The sequence below is a fragment of the Acinonyx jubatus genome, chromosome D3 (genome assembly GCF_027475565.1).
Source record: "Acinonyx jubatus isolate Ajub_Pintada_27869175 chromosome D3, VMU_Ajub_asm_v1.0, whole genome shotgun sequence".
Lineage (NCBI taxonomy): Eukaryota > Metazoa > Chordata > Mammalia > Carnivora > Felidae > Acinonyx > Acinonyx jubatus.
Genome location: NC_069392.1, coordinates 7,219,161 through 7,235,728, shown reverse-complemented (window position 1 = coordinate 7,235,728; position 16,568 = coordinate 7,219,161). Strand labels below are relative to the sequence as shown.

Here is a 16,568-nt window from a genome sequence, read left to right as displayed (position 1 = left end):
AGGCTGCACAGGGCCCCAGAATACAGACATTTTTTGAAGTGCAAAAAACAAAACTATTCTCCTTCAGATACAATAGAGGAAGAAGGAAACAAGAGGCGTGTGTTGGAATATGTCCTGTTGAGCACCAGGTAAACACTCTGCATTCAGTTCCTTAAGAAAAATGGACTTTTGGCTCCTGGGCCTCAGGTGTCCTTACAGGCAGAGGGGCCAGATCACAGAAAGGATTAGAAACACTTAAAAAAATCTTAACAGGCTCCCCATTCCCCCAAAAACTCCCATCCCTATGGAGGGAGCAAAGACTAAATCAGATTTGAAAATGCGAATACGACTGCAAACAGGTTAAACTGCTACTGAACTTGTGGGCAGGACGGAAGAAGGACCCTCTCTCTGGCCAGGCTGCTGAGATGCTCTGGGTGGGAGGTAAAAAGATTGTGGTGGGTGGAAAGCTGGGGGGGGGGGGTGTCAAATGTTAAACAGGGCGCGCAGTGCCTCAGGGCTAAGAACCAGGTCCGTGGGGAAATGGGTCAGGCACTCACAGCTATGGCCTCTGGCCCGATGGGCCAGGGCAGGACCTGCTGACTCCTCTCTGTGCAGAGAGAGCCAAGCAGATCGTGGCCCAGGGGCGGAGCCGGCAGACTCAGACGAAGGCTGGGCAGCTCAGGCACTCAATCCTCCCGCAGGTAGGCTTCCTGCTCCGGTTCCGCCCTCTCGTCCCCTTCCTCCTGAGTTTTCTGACGGAGTTCCTCTGTCTGTGCTTCTGCCAACTTGGTTTCTGCTTTCTGGGAAAGCTGGCGCACCTCCTGCACCTGGGACTTCACCAGCTGAATGTGATTCCTGGCAGTTATAGAGGCCTGATCCGCTCCTGCCAAGAGATGGCACGATTAGGCTGAATGGCAGAAGGGTAGAAGGCACGGTGGCAAAAAGGAAAGCCTGGGGCTCCCTGTCGTCTGAGCCCCTCTTGGAGACTCGCCCTGCCCTCCCTCTCTGCACCACAGAGAACTGTCTCCACGTTCAGGTCTGCATATTTCTCCAGCTATCCGCTCTCGTTATTAATAATTACTAAATGTTGATTCCCACAACCATCTCTACAGCTACACAGCTCTTAGTATAGACATCTTATGAATTTACACAAGTAATACATTTCTTTTTGACAAATTAATAGCTCATTAAATTGTCAAAGATCTCTTTCGTCAGCCTACCTAATCTTCAGGGATAACCTCTGCTAGAAGTTTAATGAGCATCTTTCTCATCTTTTGTACAAATGGGATGCACAGAGAAATATTTTGCTACTTTATATAATGGCACAAAAGGTATTGAACATATTTTGCAGTTTTGCTTTTTCTTTAAACATGTTTTCAGGCTCTATCATTCTGTTTACCTGCTACTAGTATATTTCATCATACAGATATGCACACTTATCAATTCATCTATAGATGATCTGGGTGGTTCTTTTCTACCTTACTGTATTAATAAGAACCTTCAGCACAATGTTAAAAGTTAGTGGAGAATAGCAAGCATCTCATTTTGACCTTGATGGGAATGCCTCTCATAGTTCATTAAGTAGGAGTACTTAACCTTGATTATCGTGTTAATAAAACTGTATTCATAACTGTACTGGGATTGAAATCATAAATGGGTATTACATTTTACTGAAGGCTTTTGGGGCCTATATTGATACTACACCGCTGGCTTTTCTCCTTTAATCTACTGTAGATAATCTCAAGTAGTAAATTATATTGATAGTTTTTTTTTTTTTCCAGTGTTGAAGTATTTTGTATTTTGCAGTAAATGGCTATATCTTACTTTTATGTATATTCTTAAGTGATACTGACCATAGTTCTTTTTTTGTTTCGGTACTGGCCTAGTGCAGTTTGGGATCAGGCCTAGGCCAGCTTTATACAATCGTTGGGAGGCTTGCCATCATTTTCTGTGTACTGATACACTTTCTGTAACATAGGATATGTTCCTGAAAGATTTGATAAAGCTATCCCACAAAACAGCTGGGTTTAGTGTCCACTTTTGGGACACAGAGTCTTTGAATACTGTTTCAACCTTTATGGTTATTGGCTCTATTTTGATTCTTTACTTCTTTGGCCAATGTGGGGTTTCCATAGAGACTATAATATTGATATAATTAAAAACCCTCCATATCTGTAACAGCCCTTTCTAATGTTACTTTTGCCTTCTAAAAAACCCTACTTGCCAAAAAAAATTTTTTTTTAAGAACCAGATTTTGCCCTTTTTCTTTTTATTTTGAAAGCGAGAGCACATGAGCGGGGGAAGGCAGAAAGAGAGGGAGAGACAGACAGAAATCCCAAGCAAGTTCCTGACACTGTCTGCCAGGAGTCTGAGGGGCTTGAACCCATAAACGGTGAGATCATGACCTGAGTTAAGAGTTGGATGCTTAACCAGCTGAGCCACCTAGGCACCCTGATTTTGCCTGATTATTTTTATCTTCTTACACCTTTTATTTCATTTGTTCTACACTGGGTGTACAGTCTCCTATTTCTAAATGGGTTACAAGTTTAGTTTCTTCATTTTCAGTACTCGGTACACTGAATATTCCCTGTCATTCATGGCTGTTCTTTGAATTTATGACATACCTCTTTAAAGGTGCCCCAGGTCTCTTTAGCAGCTACTTTATCCGCAACTCTCTATGTCTGCTGCATACTGCGCTTGTCATCACCGATTCAAATGTTTTTCCATTTCTATTTTGATTTTTGGTCAGAGAAGGGGGTAAGAGGGAATTGGCTGAGGCTTTGTCTCCTGGCATAAAATCAATTTTTGTATGTGCTCTATTTGTTTGAGAAGAATGTATTTGGAAGGGGGGCAAAGTTTTGTATTTACTATGTATACTTTAAAAAAAAATTTTTTTTTTCAACGTTTATTTATTTTTGGGACAGAGAGAGACAGAGCATGAACGGGGGAGGGGCAGAGAGAGAGGGAGACACAGAATCGGAAACAGGCTCCAGGCTCTGAGCCATCAGCCCAGAGCCTGACGCGGGGCTCAAACTCCCGGACCGCGAGATCGTGACCTGGCTGAAGTCGGACCCCCAACCGACTGCGCCACCCAGGCGCCCCTTTTTACTATGTATACTTGATGAAGCTTTTAAAAATCATTGTTCCGACCCTTCACAGCTTTACTTTTTTTAGTCTTCATCTGTGAGTCTCTGAGATGTGTATAAAATGTAACTTTTCCTTGTAAATCTCAATTTTGCTTTATTACATTTTCATGATATATTTTTGTTAGTGTTGAATATTTACTGATTATAGAATAATTTAAAAATCATCCATTATTCCAACATCCAGACTATATTAGCATTTTGGTTCATTTCCTTCCAATATTTGTGTCTTCAGTTTGTTCCATCAATGCCTTATAGTTTTCAGAGTATTCATCTTTTGCCTCCTTGGATGAATGTATTCCTAGGTATTTTATTCTTTTGGGTGCAATTGTAAATTTTCTTAAATCTTTTTTTTAAGCAACTGAGGATGAAGTTGTATTTGGGGATACTCCCACTAAGCCCACTTTGCTGAGAGTTTTTATCATCAATGGATGTCATATTTCGTCAAATGCTTTTCTTTGCATCTATTGAGTTGATCATTTGGTTTTTATCCTTCTTGTTAATGTGAAGTATCACACCGATTTGCAAATATCAAACAACCCTCTCGTCCCTGGAATAAAGCTCACTTGACCTTGATGAATGATTTTTGTGATGTTGTTATTGAGGATTTTTGCATCTATGTTCCTCAGAAGTACTGCTGGCTTCTGGTTTTCTTTTTGCAGAGTCTTTCGTTTTGGTATCAGGGAGGGCTGAATTTGGAAATTTTCGTCTATGTTTTGGAATAGTTTGAGAAGAACAGGTATTCTCTCTTCCTTAAAAGTTTAGTATGATTCAATTTGGTGAGGCCATCTGGCCCTTGACTTTTGTTGGGAGTTTTTTTGTTTTTAATATTAATTTTGAGGGAGAGGGAGAATCCCAAGCAGGCTCTCCAGTATTGTGGGGCTCAATCTCATGAACTGCGGGATCATGCCCTGAGTCGAAATCCAGAGTCCGATGCTTAACCCACTGAGCCACCCTGGTGCCCCAGGAGTTTTTATTACTGATTCCATTTCATTACTAGTAATTGTTCTGTTCAAATTTTCTATCTTTTATTGGTTCACTTTTGGAAGATGTAGGTTTCTAGGAATTTATTACTTCTTCTAGATTGTCCAATTTGTTGGTATATGATTTTTCATAATCTTTTATAATCCTTTGTATTTCTGTGGTATCGGTATGTGGTATTTCTGTGGTATTCTCCATTTCTGATTTTTTTAATGTTTGTTTACTTTTGAGAAAGGGAGACAGAGCACGAGCAGGGGGAGGGGCAGAGAGAGGGAGACACAGAATCTGAAGCAGGTTCCAGGCTCTGAGTTGTCAGCACAGGGCCTGGTGCAGGGCTCAAACCCATAAACTGTGAGATCTCAAACCCATAAACCCATGACCTGAGCCACCCAGGTGCCCGAGTCCTTTTTTCTTTTTTTTTTTTTAGGAGTCTAAGGTGTATTAATTTTGTCTGTCTTTTGAAAGAACCAGCTCTTGGGTTCATTCATCTTTCCTTTTTTTTTAAATTTCCTATTTCTGCTCCAATCTTTATTATTTTGTTCCCTTCTACTAGGCTTTAAGTTTTATTTGTTCTTTTTCTAGCTCCTTTAGGTGTAAGGTTAGGTTTTTTTGAGGTTTTTTTTTTTTTTTTTTTTTTTCTTAAGTGAGGCCTGTATTACTGTAAACTTAGAACTGCTTTGGCTGAGTCCCAAAGATTTTGGACCAGTGTGTTTTCTTTTCTCTCCATGTATTTTATTTCCTCTATGATTTCTTGGTTGACCCACTTGTTCAGTAGCATGTTGTTTAGCCTCCATGTGTTTGTGTACTTTTCCAGATTTTCTTCTTGAAATTGATTTCTAGTCTCAATTCATTGGGGTCAGAAAAGATATTTGATAAGATCTCAATCTTCTTAAACTTACTGAGACTAGTTTTGTGGCCTAACATGTGATCTTTCCTGGAGAATGTTCTATGTGCACTTGAAAAGACTGTATACTCTGTTTTGTGATGGAATGTTTTGTGTGTTTAGCTGTTAGGTCCGTGTGGTCTAATGTGTTGTTCAAAGCCACTGTTTTCTGTCTGGATCATCTATCCTTTTTTTTTTTCTTAAATGTTTATTTATTGGGGGGGGGGGGAGAGCGAGAATCTCAAGGAGGCCCCGTGCTGTCAGCATAGGGCTGGACATGGGGCTCAGTCTCATCAACTGTGAGATCATGATCTGAGCCAAAATCAAGAGATGCTTAACTGAGTCACCTAGGCGCCCCTGAATCATCTATCCTCTGATGTAAGTGGGGTGTTAAAATCCCTTACCATTATTATATTACTGTCAATTTCTCCCTTTTTTGTGTGTTAATATTTGACGTATGTATTTAGGTGCTATGTTGCGTGCATATTCGTTAACTGTTATGTCTTGCTGGATTGATTCCTTTATGTAATATCCTTCTTTGTCTCTTGCTACAGGCTTTGTTTTAAAGTCTCTTTGTCTGGGGGCGCCTGGCTGGCTTGGTCAGTTAAGTGTCTGACTTCAGCTCAGATCATGAGTTTGACCCCCACATCAGGTTCTGTGCTGACCATGTGGAGCTTGCTTGGGATTCTCTCTGCCTCTCCCCAACTCATGCTTTCTGTCTCAAAAATAAACACACTTAAAAAAAATTAACAAGGTCGATTTCTGATAGAAGTATTGCTACCCTGGCTTCCCCCCCACCCCCCCACTTCATTTGCATGGCATATGTTTTTCCATCCCTTCACTTTCAGTCTGTATGTGTGTTTAGGTCAGAAGCGAATCTCCCGTAGGCAGCATAAGTGGGTCTTCTGTGTCTTTTGGAGCACTTAGTCCCCTTACATTTAAAGTAATTATTGATAGGTGTATACTTACTGCCATCTTGTTAACTGTTTTCTGGTTGTTTTTATAGTTCTTCTCTTGCTCTTTTCCCTTGTGAATTTGATGGCTTTTTTAAAATTTTTATTTTTGAGAGACAGAGTGGAAGAGGCTGAGGGGAAGAAGTGGAGAACAGAGGATCCAAAGCGGGCTCAGTGCTGACAGCAATGAGCCTGAGGTGAGCCTTGAACCCACGAACTGCAAGATCATCACCTGAGCTGAAGTTGGACGCTCAACTGAGCCACCCAGGTGCCCCTGATGGCTTTCTTTAGTGGTTGTTTTTGTGTGTATCTATTATAGGTTTTTGATTTGTGGTCACCATTTGGTTCATATATAACATGTTATATGCATCAGAGTCTATCTTAAGTTGGTTTCTTAAGTTTGTAAGCACTAAATTTTTACTCTCTCCACTTTTTATGTATATGATGTCATTTCACATCTTTTTGTGTATCCCTTGACTCATTTTTGTATCAATTTTTACTACTTATGTGGTTTAACCTCTATACTGGCTTTGTAAGTGAATAATCTAATACTTTTACTATATATTGGCTTTTACGTGTGACATTTTTTCCTTTCATAATTTTCTTCTAGTTATGGCCTCCCCCCACCCCCATTTAAAGAATTTCCTTTAACATTTCCCATAGGCTGGTTTAGTGGTGATGAACTCCTTTAACTCTTGTTTGGGAAACTCACTCTCCTTATATTTTGAATGATAACCTTGCTGGGTATTCTTGGTCATAGATTTTCTCCTTTTAGCACTTTCAACACATGCCACTTCCTTCTGGCCTGCAAAGTTTGTGCTGAAAAAAATCAACTAGTAGCCTTATGGGGTATCTCTTGCATGTAACTATTTTGCTGATTATTTTTTTGATGTTTCTTTATTTTTGAGAGTGAGCAAGCAAGCACGGGGGAGGAGCAGAGAGAGGAAGACACAGAATCTGAAGCAGACTCCAGGCTCTGAGCTGTCAGCACAGAGCCCGCCACAGGGCTTGAAATCATGAACCGCAAGATCATGACCTGAGCCAAAGTCAGATACACTTAAGTGACTGAGCCACCCAGGCTCCCCATACTTTCTGCCATTTTAATTGTATATCTTGGTGTGGATCTTTTTTGGTTCATCTTGTTAGGGGCTATTTATGCTTCCTGGACCTGAATGTCTGTTTCCTTTTCCAGATTAGGAAGGTTTTCTGCCGTCTTGATCCCTATCATGTGGATGTCATTATGCTTGATAAAGTCACCGAGTACCCTTAACCTATTTTTACGTTTTGCTGTTCAGCTTGTTTTCCATCACCCTGTCCTCCAGATCATTGATCTATTCCTCTCCCTCCTCTCATCTTCTGTTGATTCCCTCTAGTGTAGTTTTTATTTCCATTGCTGAATTCTTTATCTCTGGTTCTTTTTAGATTTTCTCTTTGTTGAAATTCTGAGTTCATCCCCTTTTTCTCAAGTCCAGCGAGTACGTTTATGACAATCACTTTGAATTCCTTATCAGGCAATTGCTTAATGACTGATATCTTCTGGATTGTTTTAATGCCTTTAGTCTTGAATCCTTTTTTGGATTCTGACATCGCTCTGCTAGAGCTTTTTGGGATAGCTTTCTTTTTCTTAATAATGGCTCAGTTTAGCTTTTTATAACTTTCAACATTTCTATACATTTTGTTTTAGGTATCTCTGTAAATCATTTTTGCTGTGATTATTTTTTTGAACATATTCTTAGCTATTACAATTACTGATGTTGGTACTTGTTCATTTACTTCGCATTTTCTTGCTTTTAAATCTTTATCAAGTTTTCATTTGTTTAACAAGGTCTAATGTTAAGCCAATGTCTATCTCTTCTTAGCATGCTTTCACTTCTTCCCTGAACTGATTTAAAAATTTAACACTCAGGGGGCACCTGCGTGGCTCAGTTGGCTAAGCGTCCAACTTCAGCTCAGGTTACATTCTCACAGTTCATAAGTTCAACCCCGTGTCAGGCTCTGCACTGACAGCTGAGAGCCTGGAGCCTGCTTTGGATTTAGTGTCTCCCTCTCTCTTTGCCCCTCCTCTGCTTGTGTTCTCTCACTCTCAAACATTAAAAAAAAAAAAACCTCAAATTTTGACAAGTTTTATTACATTTTTTCCACTATTTTTATCTCAGTTGCTCCTTTTTAAACTAATTTCATTATTCACAAAGCAGTTTTTCCAGAAAGCATATGTGGTTGGTAAACTTTTGAGTCTTTTTATATCTGAAATAATATTTGGCTGGATATAAAATTCTAGGTTATTGATTTGTCATCTTGCATCTAGGATTGCTGATAAGACTGATTCTTATAGTTTTTTTTTAGGATTCTTTGTATATTTCATATTGAGCTTTTTGCCATGATTTTAAATTGTGAGCCTTTTTAATCAGTTTTATGAAAAGGCCTTTTTCCAGATAATGCTTACACTTTCCCTTTCCTCCAGCTCAATCTAAGCCTGCCTGGATGATGAAGGCTGCCTGGGAATGTTCATGCTGTAACACCTCAGCAAATCTCCCTGTTCACTGCACATCTCCCACCTCTGCTGTGGCACCGCTGTGGTGCTTTCATATATTTGCTGTTTCCCTCTTCATTCCAATTCTGCTTTTAGTTCACTAACAATTCTTTTTTGTTTTACTTAAAAAAATACATACATATGTTGTGGGGCACCTGGGTGGTTCAGTCAGTTAACCAGGTGACTCTTGATTTCGGCACAGGTCTTGATCTCATGACTGAGCCCCGCATCGGGCTCTGTGCTGACAGTGAGGGGCCTGCTTGGGATTCTCTCTTTCTGCCCTTCCTCTGCTCATGCACTCTCTCAAATCAACATAAAAAAAACCAAACATATATTATATGCTTTTTTTTAAGATGTGGCACCAGAGCCCCTCGTTTGTTATCCCGAAGTCAGAAAACAAAAGAGCTGACCCTAGGCTTCTGGTTTGAAACGAATTCAGGTAAGATTAAACTAGTTTTATTTAAAATATTTTAAATTCAAAAACATTCAGCTCAAGCCCACTGGATGGATAGTGAGGTTCAAAAAACATCCTGGTGAATGACTGGGATACAAAAGTGGAGGCATTAGAATTGGGCTGAATCCCAGTCTGGCTGCTTACTTACCATACCACATCATCTCCACGGGTTTCTTAACCCTCTCTCCCCATTTTCTTCATTTGTAAAGTGGGAAAGATCATCCTCAAGTTCCTTAAATTGAAAGTGCCTATAAAATACTTACAACATATACTCAATAAATAGTAGCTATTATTTGTCTGGGATCCGCCACTGACTAGGATTCCAGGTTTCAGTAAGGTTCACACAGATTGATGATCTCAAGTCTCCTCCAACTGTGTCCCTCTATGACTAGTTATTCATAAATATCGGTGTTACGAAAAGAATAAAACGCTTGGGGTGCCTGGGTGGCTCAGCTGCTTAAGCGTCCAACTCTTGATCTGCACTCAGGTCGTGATCTCGCGGTTTACGGGATCAAGCCCCGCATCTGGTCTGCACAGACAGCATGAAGCCTACTTGGGATTCCCTGCCTCTATCTCTCTCATGTTCTCTCTCAAATAAACTTAAAAAAAACCCACAAAAAACACAAATGCTTAAAAATCTGGGGTACCTGGGTGGCTCAGTCAGTTAAGCATCCTGACTTTTGGTTTGGGCTCAGGTCATGATCTCAAGGTTTGAGCCACGCATCCGGCTCTGCACTGACAGTGCAGAGCCTGCTTGGGATTCTTTCTCCCTCTGTCCCTCCCCTGTGCTCTCAAAATAAACAAACATTTAAAAAAAAAGCCTAAAAACCATTTGGACACAATCATTTTCTAATTGGCAGCAGTTGCACCATTTTCCAGACACAGACTACCTGGCGATTGGAGATGGAGACATTTTTTCAGTCAGAGCCACAGGCCTTAGACTGTCTAATCTAAATCCCTCATTTTACAGCTAGATGAAAACTCAACTGGCACTCTGGTCGTGAAAACTGGAACCTACCAGTCTGGTATGCGGCTTCTGCCGCCATCTCTGAAAGACCAAGGGCAGTCATCCAAGTGGTTTCCAACTTCAAGTACTCTTGTTGCTTTGAAGTCATCTGTAAGTTAAACACAGCACTTCAGACAACAACGAGAGGTTCATAAGCACATTAAAATGGACTTAGAGTAGTAGATTCAGAGAACAGTTACTGGTCAGACACCTTAATTTACTAATTTAGATACCAGAATGAGGTAGGGGCACTAACACAGAAATGTCTAATAACTTTTTCTTACCTCAACTCTGGCTCCTATGATCACCTGCCACACTTCATCTTCCTCCTGTGAATTCATTTTCCCAAGTAAACTTGTATATTGTCGGTACAAAGAAATTAAGGTGTAAACGGCCTACAAATATAGAATAAGCGTGAGTAAAATAGGTGAGACATACTAGGATTAGTGAGAATTACACCTCAAGGAAATCAAGTCCTGTTACAGCCAACCAGCTCTTCAGTCCTTCCACCTCACTGAAATCGCACTACTGTATGAGGCAAAGGCATTATTCTAGGACACGAGTGTACCCACTAGTCCACTTTTGTGTTTTTAAAAGATTGTTAGCAGTTCACACAGAAAATACAACGTAGAAGAAAAGCCCAGAAGGCTGAGGGGGAAAGCTGCCGAAAAATAAAGGTATAATAAACCTATAAATGATACCTGTTAGCTCAGATTAGTGGTTTTGAAACTATTCCCACAGAGAAGCCCCTGGTGCTGCAAGTGTTAGACTCTGCACCCCTTTACCCCTAACTGAACCCAATCAGCTTTGTTCTCTGGTCTTATACTGCGATGCTGTATTTAAAGACTTTTTTTTTTAAAAAAAAAGGAGTTCCTGGAAAAAGTCTAAACCCCACTGACTTAGGTCGAGGCCTCAGCCAACTTTTGTAAAGGACCAGAGAGTGAATATTTTAGGCTTTGTGGGCCCTATAGTCTCTGTTGAAACTATTCAATTCACAAAAACAGTCACAGACAACATAAAAACAAATGAGTCTGGCTACGTTTCAGTAGAACTACGAAAACAGGCATCAGGCTAGACTTGGGCTATGAGCAATAATTTGCTAACCCCTGGTTTAGACAATCAAAACTTAAGAGGACACTTACCTTAGTATAGTCAGTGATTGCTTCAATCAAAGCATACGTGGTCTGAGAGAGAAAGGTGGAGGTGCTATCTGTTACCAAAGACACAGCTCTCCTCATTAATGCATCATTGCTAAGAGAATGAGGCTCCAATTTCTGAAAGACACAAACATTTTCACTCAACTTCTAACCTAAAGCTCCAACCGAGAATTTCATCATAGATAGCCAAGTGAAAAACACTTGTCACACTGCAGCTGCTTCTTTGTTTTCTCATTAGGCTCTATTTGGGCTAATAAAGACAATATACGGAAGTAACTCCAGAGTATGCTTTCTGTCCACTTTTATTCTTTATGCTCTGCTCCAAAAAGCCAAGCACTTCTTTACATGAAATAGGTCTAGTAATTATAACCAACAAATTTCAGAAAGTTGTGATTCATTCATGAACACAGTGTTAGATACCTGGGATATGAAGATATATAGGATATATTCTCTGTCCTCAAAGATTTCAGATGGGGAAGGGGAGGAGCTGGGGCTAACAGAGAACTTGAGAAATTAACGCAGTTAAGTACCACGGAGTTGTGGCAAAAGTCCATACAGGCTACAGTGGGGGCACACACATGAAAACAATCTCTTCTATGTTGAATGAAAAGAGCTTAGAAAAGGCTTCACAGACCTGATGACAATTAAGCAGAGTCTAAGTCAATGGGTGGATGGGGGAGAGCAATTCTGGGCAGAATGAACAGTAGAGTCTTGGGTGGGGTTTGGGGACTCTTCACTCTGACCTCAGTTATTATTTAAAAAAAAGCCAATATAACTTCTCAAGAGTTAAGGTAATGTAGCCACCTTAACTAAATACAGGTCTCCCCTGCTTTCGCAAAGTTTGTGTTAAGCCACTTTTCTTTTAAGAAAGATTTACAGAGGCACCTGGGTGGCTTGGTTGAGCGTCTGACGTCGGCTCAGGTCATGATCTCTCGCAGTTTGTGGGTTCGAGCCCCACACTGGACTCGCTGCCGTCAGCACAGAGCCTACTTTGGATCCTCTGTCCCTCTTTCTCTCTGCCCCTCCTCCGCTTGAGCTCTCTCTCAAAAATAAATAAACGTTAATAAAAAAGAAAAAGAAAAAAAGACCTACATTAGTACCTGATCTCAATAACCAAAATATGTCTGGAGAAGATTTTCAAGTTTACGAAGAAAAAAAAGCTGTTACTGTACTAATGTCTTTCCTGAAAAGCCAAGTGGCATAATGTGAACTTATGGAAAGATGCTCTTTGTTTTACGCTGAATTACCAAAGGCTTCATAGGAATGCTTTACTTTCGGGTCATCCCGGACTCTGCCTTTTCCTTCCTCAACAGAGCACTGATCGTATCAGAACAAAGAAACCAATTCCTTCAATCCTATGTTGTCTTGTTTTTGCTAGAGTGTAAGCCCAGAGATCCGCTGCCCATTGAAAGCAGCCATCGAGAATGATCTCTGACACATGAACAAATCCAGAATTTCATTTACCATATTTATCTTTCATTCAATCAAATAAGTATTCCTTATGTACCTTCCATTCAGGGGCTAGAAAAACTGGGAAGAATATATACTGTTCACTGGAAGCTAACTTTTATATATTCTAACTGACGTCTTCACGGTTCACTTGACAATGCATTTCATTTGTTCCTTACAACGGTCCACGTATTACCACTTCTTTTTTACAGATGAGGAAATGAAAACTCAGAATAGTTTTATAAACTTTCCCCGAAAGCCACATATCTAGACTTCAAACCACATCTGCACCCAAGTCTGTACCCTTTCCACTATGCTCTGCTGACTCAGGAGAGTGCCAGATAGATTATCACCAAATATCAAAATGTACAACACAAGGGATGAGGGAGATCACTGTTGGCCAGAAACTCTGAAAGGCTTTAAAGTGAGGTGGTACTTGGGCCTGAGACAGCTAGGATGAGAACTGTCAAGCAGCCCAGGGAAGAAGAGATCATGAGAAAAGAATACATCTGTTGCATGCGGGGGATGGTTAGGGATCTAGCCTGGTTACAACAGATGGCACAAGGAAGGGGAGACCAGCGAGGACACTCGAGTGCAGGGGCACACAATGGAGAGCCACTGCAGGTTCTGAAGAACAGAAAAGGAACTACCATTCCTATAGGATAAGGACCAGAGGCTCCTGCCATGTGGCCTGGGACTGAGGTAACTGGGGCTTAAGAAAGGTGTATGAACTGAGAAAGGACAGTCCCAAAATATTCTTTTGAAGGAAGGAAGAAAGGCTGTCTTAATTATGGCAGAAAAGGGCCAGTGTTCAAGTCAGGGTTTTAGGATTAACAATGCTTCACAAGCAGAGATGAGGTTTGGCGTGAGGAACAAAAAGGTGCGGTCTCAGGAGTAAGCCTCAGAAGATGCTGAAAGGACTTGTGGGAAGTGAAATCAATCTTCTTGTTGTGATAAACACACACGTCAGTATCAGAAATATTTTGCCAAAATGGGGTTTGCTCTTTCCCCAAAAGCACACAACCAGTGATCGTTTTAATAAGGTGCCACTTTCATATCACCTGTCTGCTTGATAGCGCCTAGATGTCTACCAGACATCTTAGACTGTCGCTTCCAAAACTCTCGATTTCATCCTCCCAAAACCCACTCCCCTCCACTCCAATAAATGGCAACTCTATTCTTTCAGTGGCTTAGGCCTTTTCATTTTTTACTGTTTATTTTTGAGAGAGAGAAAGAGAACGTGAGCACAGGAGGGGGCAGGGGGAGGGCAGATGATCCAAAGATGTCTCTGCACAAACTGCAGAGAGCCCGATGGGGGGCTCGAACTCAGGAACTGTGAGATCATGACCTGAGCAGAAGTCATGCTTAACCGACTGAGCCACCCAGGTGCCCCTGCTTAGGCTTTTTAAAAAACCTTGGCATATACTCCACATTCAATCCATCGGCAACTCATGCTGACCGCATTTGGTCCAACTTCTCCCCACCTAAACTGTTGCCAGCCTGCTCCAATCCTGGACTAGAACAACAGTCTCCCATTGGTCTTCCTAGTTCCACACAGCAGCCTTTAAAAACTTACCTGAGATCGTAACAGCCTTGTGTTAAAATCCTCTCTGCCTTCCTTTTCGGAATACAATTTAAAGCCTTACAATGCCAAAAAGGACAAAAAGCTGAGTTTGATCCTCAGCTAATTTTCTGGCCCCATCTATTATGCTCTCTTTCTCATTCCACTCCAGCCACATTAACCTGTTTGCTATTCATCAAACATATCAGACATACACCTGCTTCTACCCCTTTGTACTCAAGAATTCCTTCTGCCTGGCAAACTCTTCTCCAAGACATTACCATGGCTCATTTTCTCATTCTGATCCCTATTTAGACATCACCTTATGAGAATAGCCCTCCTGGGCTACCCTTTCCTACCTAAAAACAAAACAACTCCCTCCAAACACACCCTGTTCTCTTATTCTATTTGTTTCCTGCACAGCACTGATCACCTGGCATTTATATTTATTTTCTCCCCTTTTCCCTAGAATGTAAATTTTATGAACGCAGGAACTTTGTTTTGTTCTTACATTTCTAGCAATGGCACATTAAAGCTGCTCAATAAATTTTTGTGGAAAGACTACTCTGTTGATAGACTGTAATACCCTCGTCTTATTCCTCTCCCCTCTTTATACAATTTGACATACTGTTCCTACCAAATGGGACCATTAAAACGGGAGTATTAATATATTTGTTCAGTTATGAAGAAATAACGCTGGTATGGTAGAAAGTAAGCTGTCGCATGGGGGTAGGAGCACTGGGTGAAACTAAGAGCTTGTCTGATGGTTCAGTGCGCCCCACCCCCGAGACTTCAAGAGGGCACAGTACACTAAGAAACAGTGACACTACAGTATTTTTACCTGTGCGATGGGAACTGCACACAGGGTCACACCAAATCCAACTGCCACAGTTTTGTGCCAGGGTCTTATCAGTTCTGAGAAGCAGCGCTTCTTAAAGTTAGCCACGACAGGAACACACCGTCTGTACCTAGAAGTCAAATTTAATAAGGCGTAACTACCAATCTGTAAGTCTCTTCAATTCGTTTGCAGGGGTTGAAAACTCACACCGGGCCGAGCAGGAGCCTAAATGAGGCGCTGGGTCGGCCCGCCAGATGACAGGGCTCATGAGGAAGCGCGTCGGACTGGACAGCCCAGGACTCGATCGAGAAGGGCAACCGGTACCCAACTCCCGTGAACCGCTGCCGCGAGGGGAGGCGAGCCCGGTGGTTTCGGACTTTAACCCGTAGCGAGTATGGAAGTTTAAAAGGCGGTCTCAAAGCTTTTTAAAAACCTCAGGCCAAAATAAACGCTTCTGCAGGCAGCATTCAGCTCCGGAACTCGGGTTGAGGTTTCCAGGTGTCCCCGAGAGTCCCCGCTAGGCAACACCTGGAGTCCACAGGTGCCGCGAAGGGCTCCCCGGTGTGCAGAGGACGCACCCGGCAGTGCCCGCGCGGGGACTGACCAACTCCCCTCCTGCCCTCAGGGAACACTTCCTTGACAATCGGCCCCCCGCCAGGGCCTCTCCCCTTATCTCCCTCCAGTGGTTCCGAGGGGCTAACGGGAACTCGCTGGCAGGCCGAGGCACTCCAGGAAGCCAGCCCGAGCTTGTGGGGCTTGGCACTCGGCCAGTGGAATAACGGGAAAGCCGTCAGTGAGAAACAGACCCCGGGCTTGGCCTCCAGCCCGGGACACAGTCAGGAGGTCCTCGGATCTGAGAGGGGCGGGACGCCGGGACCCGCTCTGCCGAGAAGCCAAAAGCGTGCCACCTAGGCGGCCGCTGCCATCCCGGCCATGGCGCCCCCTGCGGTGCCTCCCACCCTGCGGCACCGCCCTTGCACCCGACCACAGAAGTACCTGAAGAGGGAGGCTACGCTCCGCGACACCCAGCTCCTCAGGGCCGCCATCCTGCGGCGGCCGAACGCCAGACGCACACGCCGGAAGTGACGCCACTTCGTGAGCGGGGGACGGGGCGCGGCCTCTTCTTGAGTGGGCCTGACCCCATGACCGCACCCCCGCCCGAGAGAACAGTTGGGATTGGACGGTCTGGAGGGAAGGGGCGGGGCTTAGGGTAACGGCAGTAACGGCCGCGACGAGCGCCCAACCGCCGCAGCTTCCGCGTGGGACTGGGCGGGCCCCGGGCCTGAGGGCGCTGAGCGGGCGGGGCGGAGTCGGACGTCGTGAGAGGAAGTTGGATACCTACCCGGGCGAGGCCCTGCCTCGAGAGGCAGCTCTGGCCCGAGCGCGAGGCGCAGAGTTCTTCCGTCAGGGGGTGGAAGGTGTCCGGCAGGAGGCGGAGCAGCGCGCGGTGGCTCCGGCCGCTGGGGGCTGGCACGAGGCGGGCGGGGCGGGGGGCGGGGCTGCGGGCGCTGTCACTTCAGCACCAGGAAGTAGGTGGTCCAGCCGGCCAGCAGCAGCGCTCCGATGAGCACCGTGTAGCTGAGGAGCACGAAGGCCAGCAGCTCCCGCAGCAGCTGCAGCACGTGGATGGTGGA

At 43.3% G+C, this 16,568-nt stretch overlaps 1 protein-coding gene across 1 annotated transcript; it reads right to left on the bottom strand.

The window, feature by feature from the left end:
- Positions 1–98: 98 nt before the first annotated feature.
- On the bottom strand, positions 99–16,088 carry DIABLO (diablo IAP-binding mitochondrial protein). Its single transcript, XM_027044329.2, has 6 exons — positions 15,931–16,088; positions 14,938–15,064; positions 11,072–11,203; positions 10,214–10,324; positions 9,942–10,038; positions 99–862 (listed from the first exon to the last, which is right to left on the bottom strand). Exons 1-6 carry the CDS (start codon positions 15,978–15,980, stop codon positions 666–668), a joined length of 714 nt encoding a protein of 237 aa, XP_026900130.1. The 5' UTR covers positions 15,981–16,088; the 3' UTR covers positions 99–665.
- Between the last annotated feature and the right edge of the window lie 480 nt (positions 16,089–16,568).

Bases quoted from the DNA above. Each gene is read 5' to 3' on its own strand.
- DIABLO (XM_027044329.2), bottom strand. From the start codon at position 15,980: ATGGCGGCCCTGAGGAGCTGGGTGTCGCGGAGCGTAGCCTCCCTCTTC. The intron at 15,065-15,930 runs GTACTTCTGTGG...TTTGACTTCTAG, and splicing joins AGCGTAGCCTCCCTCTTCAG to GTACAGACGGTGTGTTCCTG. The intron at 10,325-11,071 runs GTAAGTGTCCTC...CTATATTTGTAG, and splicing joins CAATCACTGACTATACTAAG to GCCGTTTACACCTTAATTTC.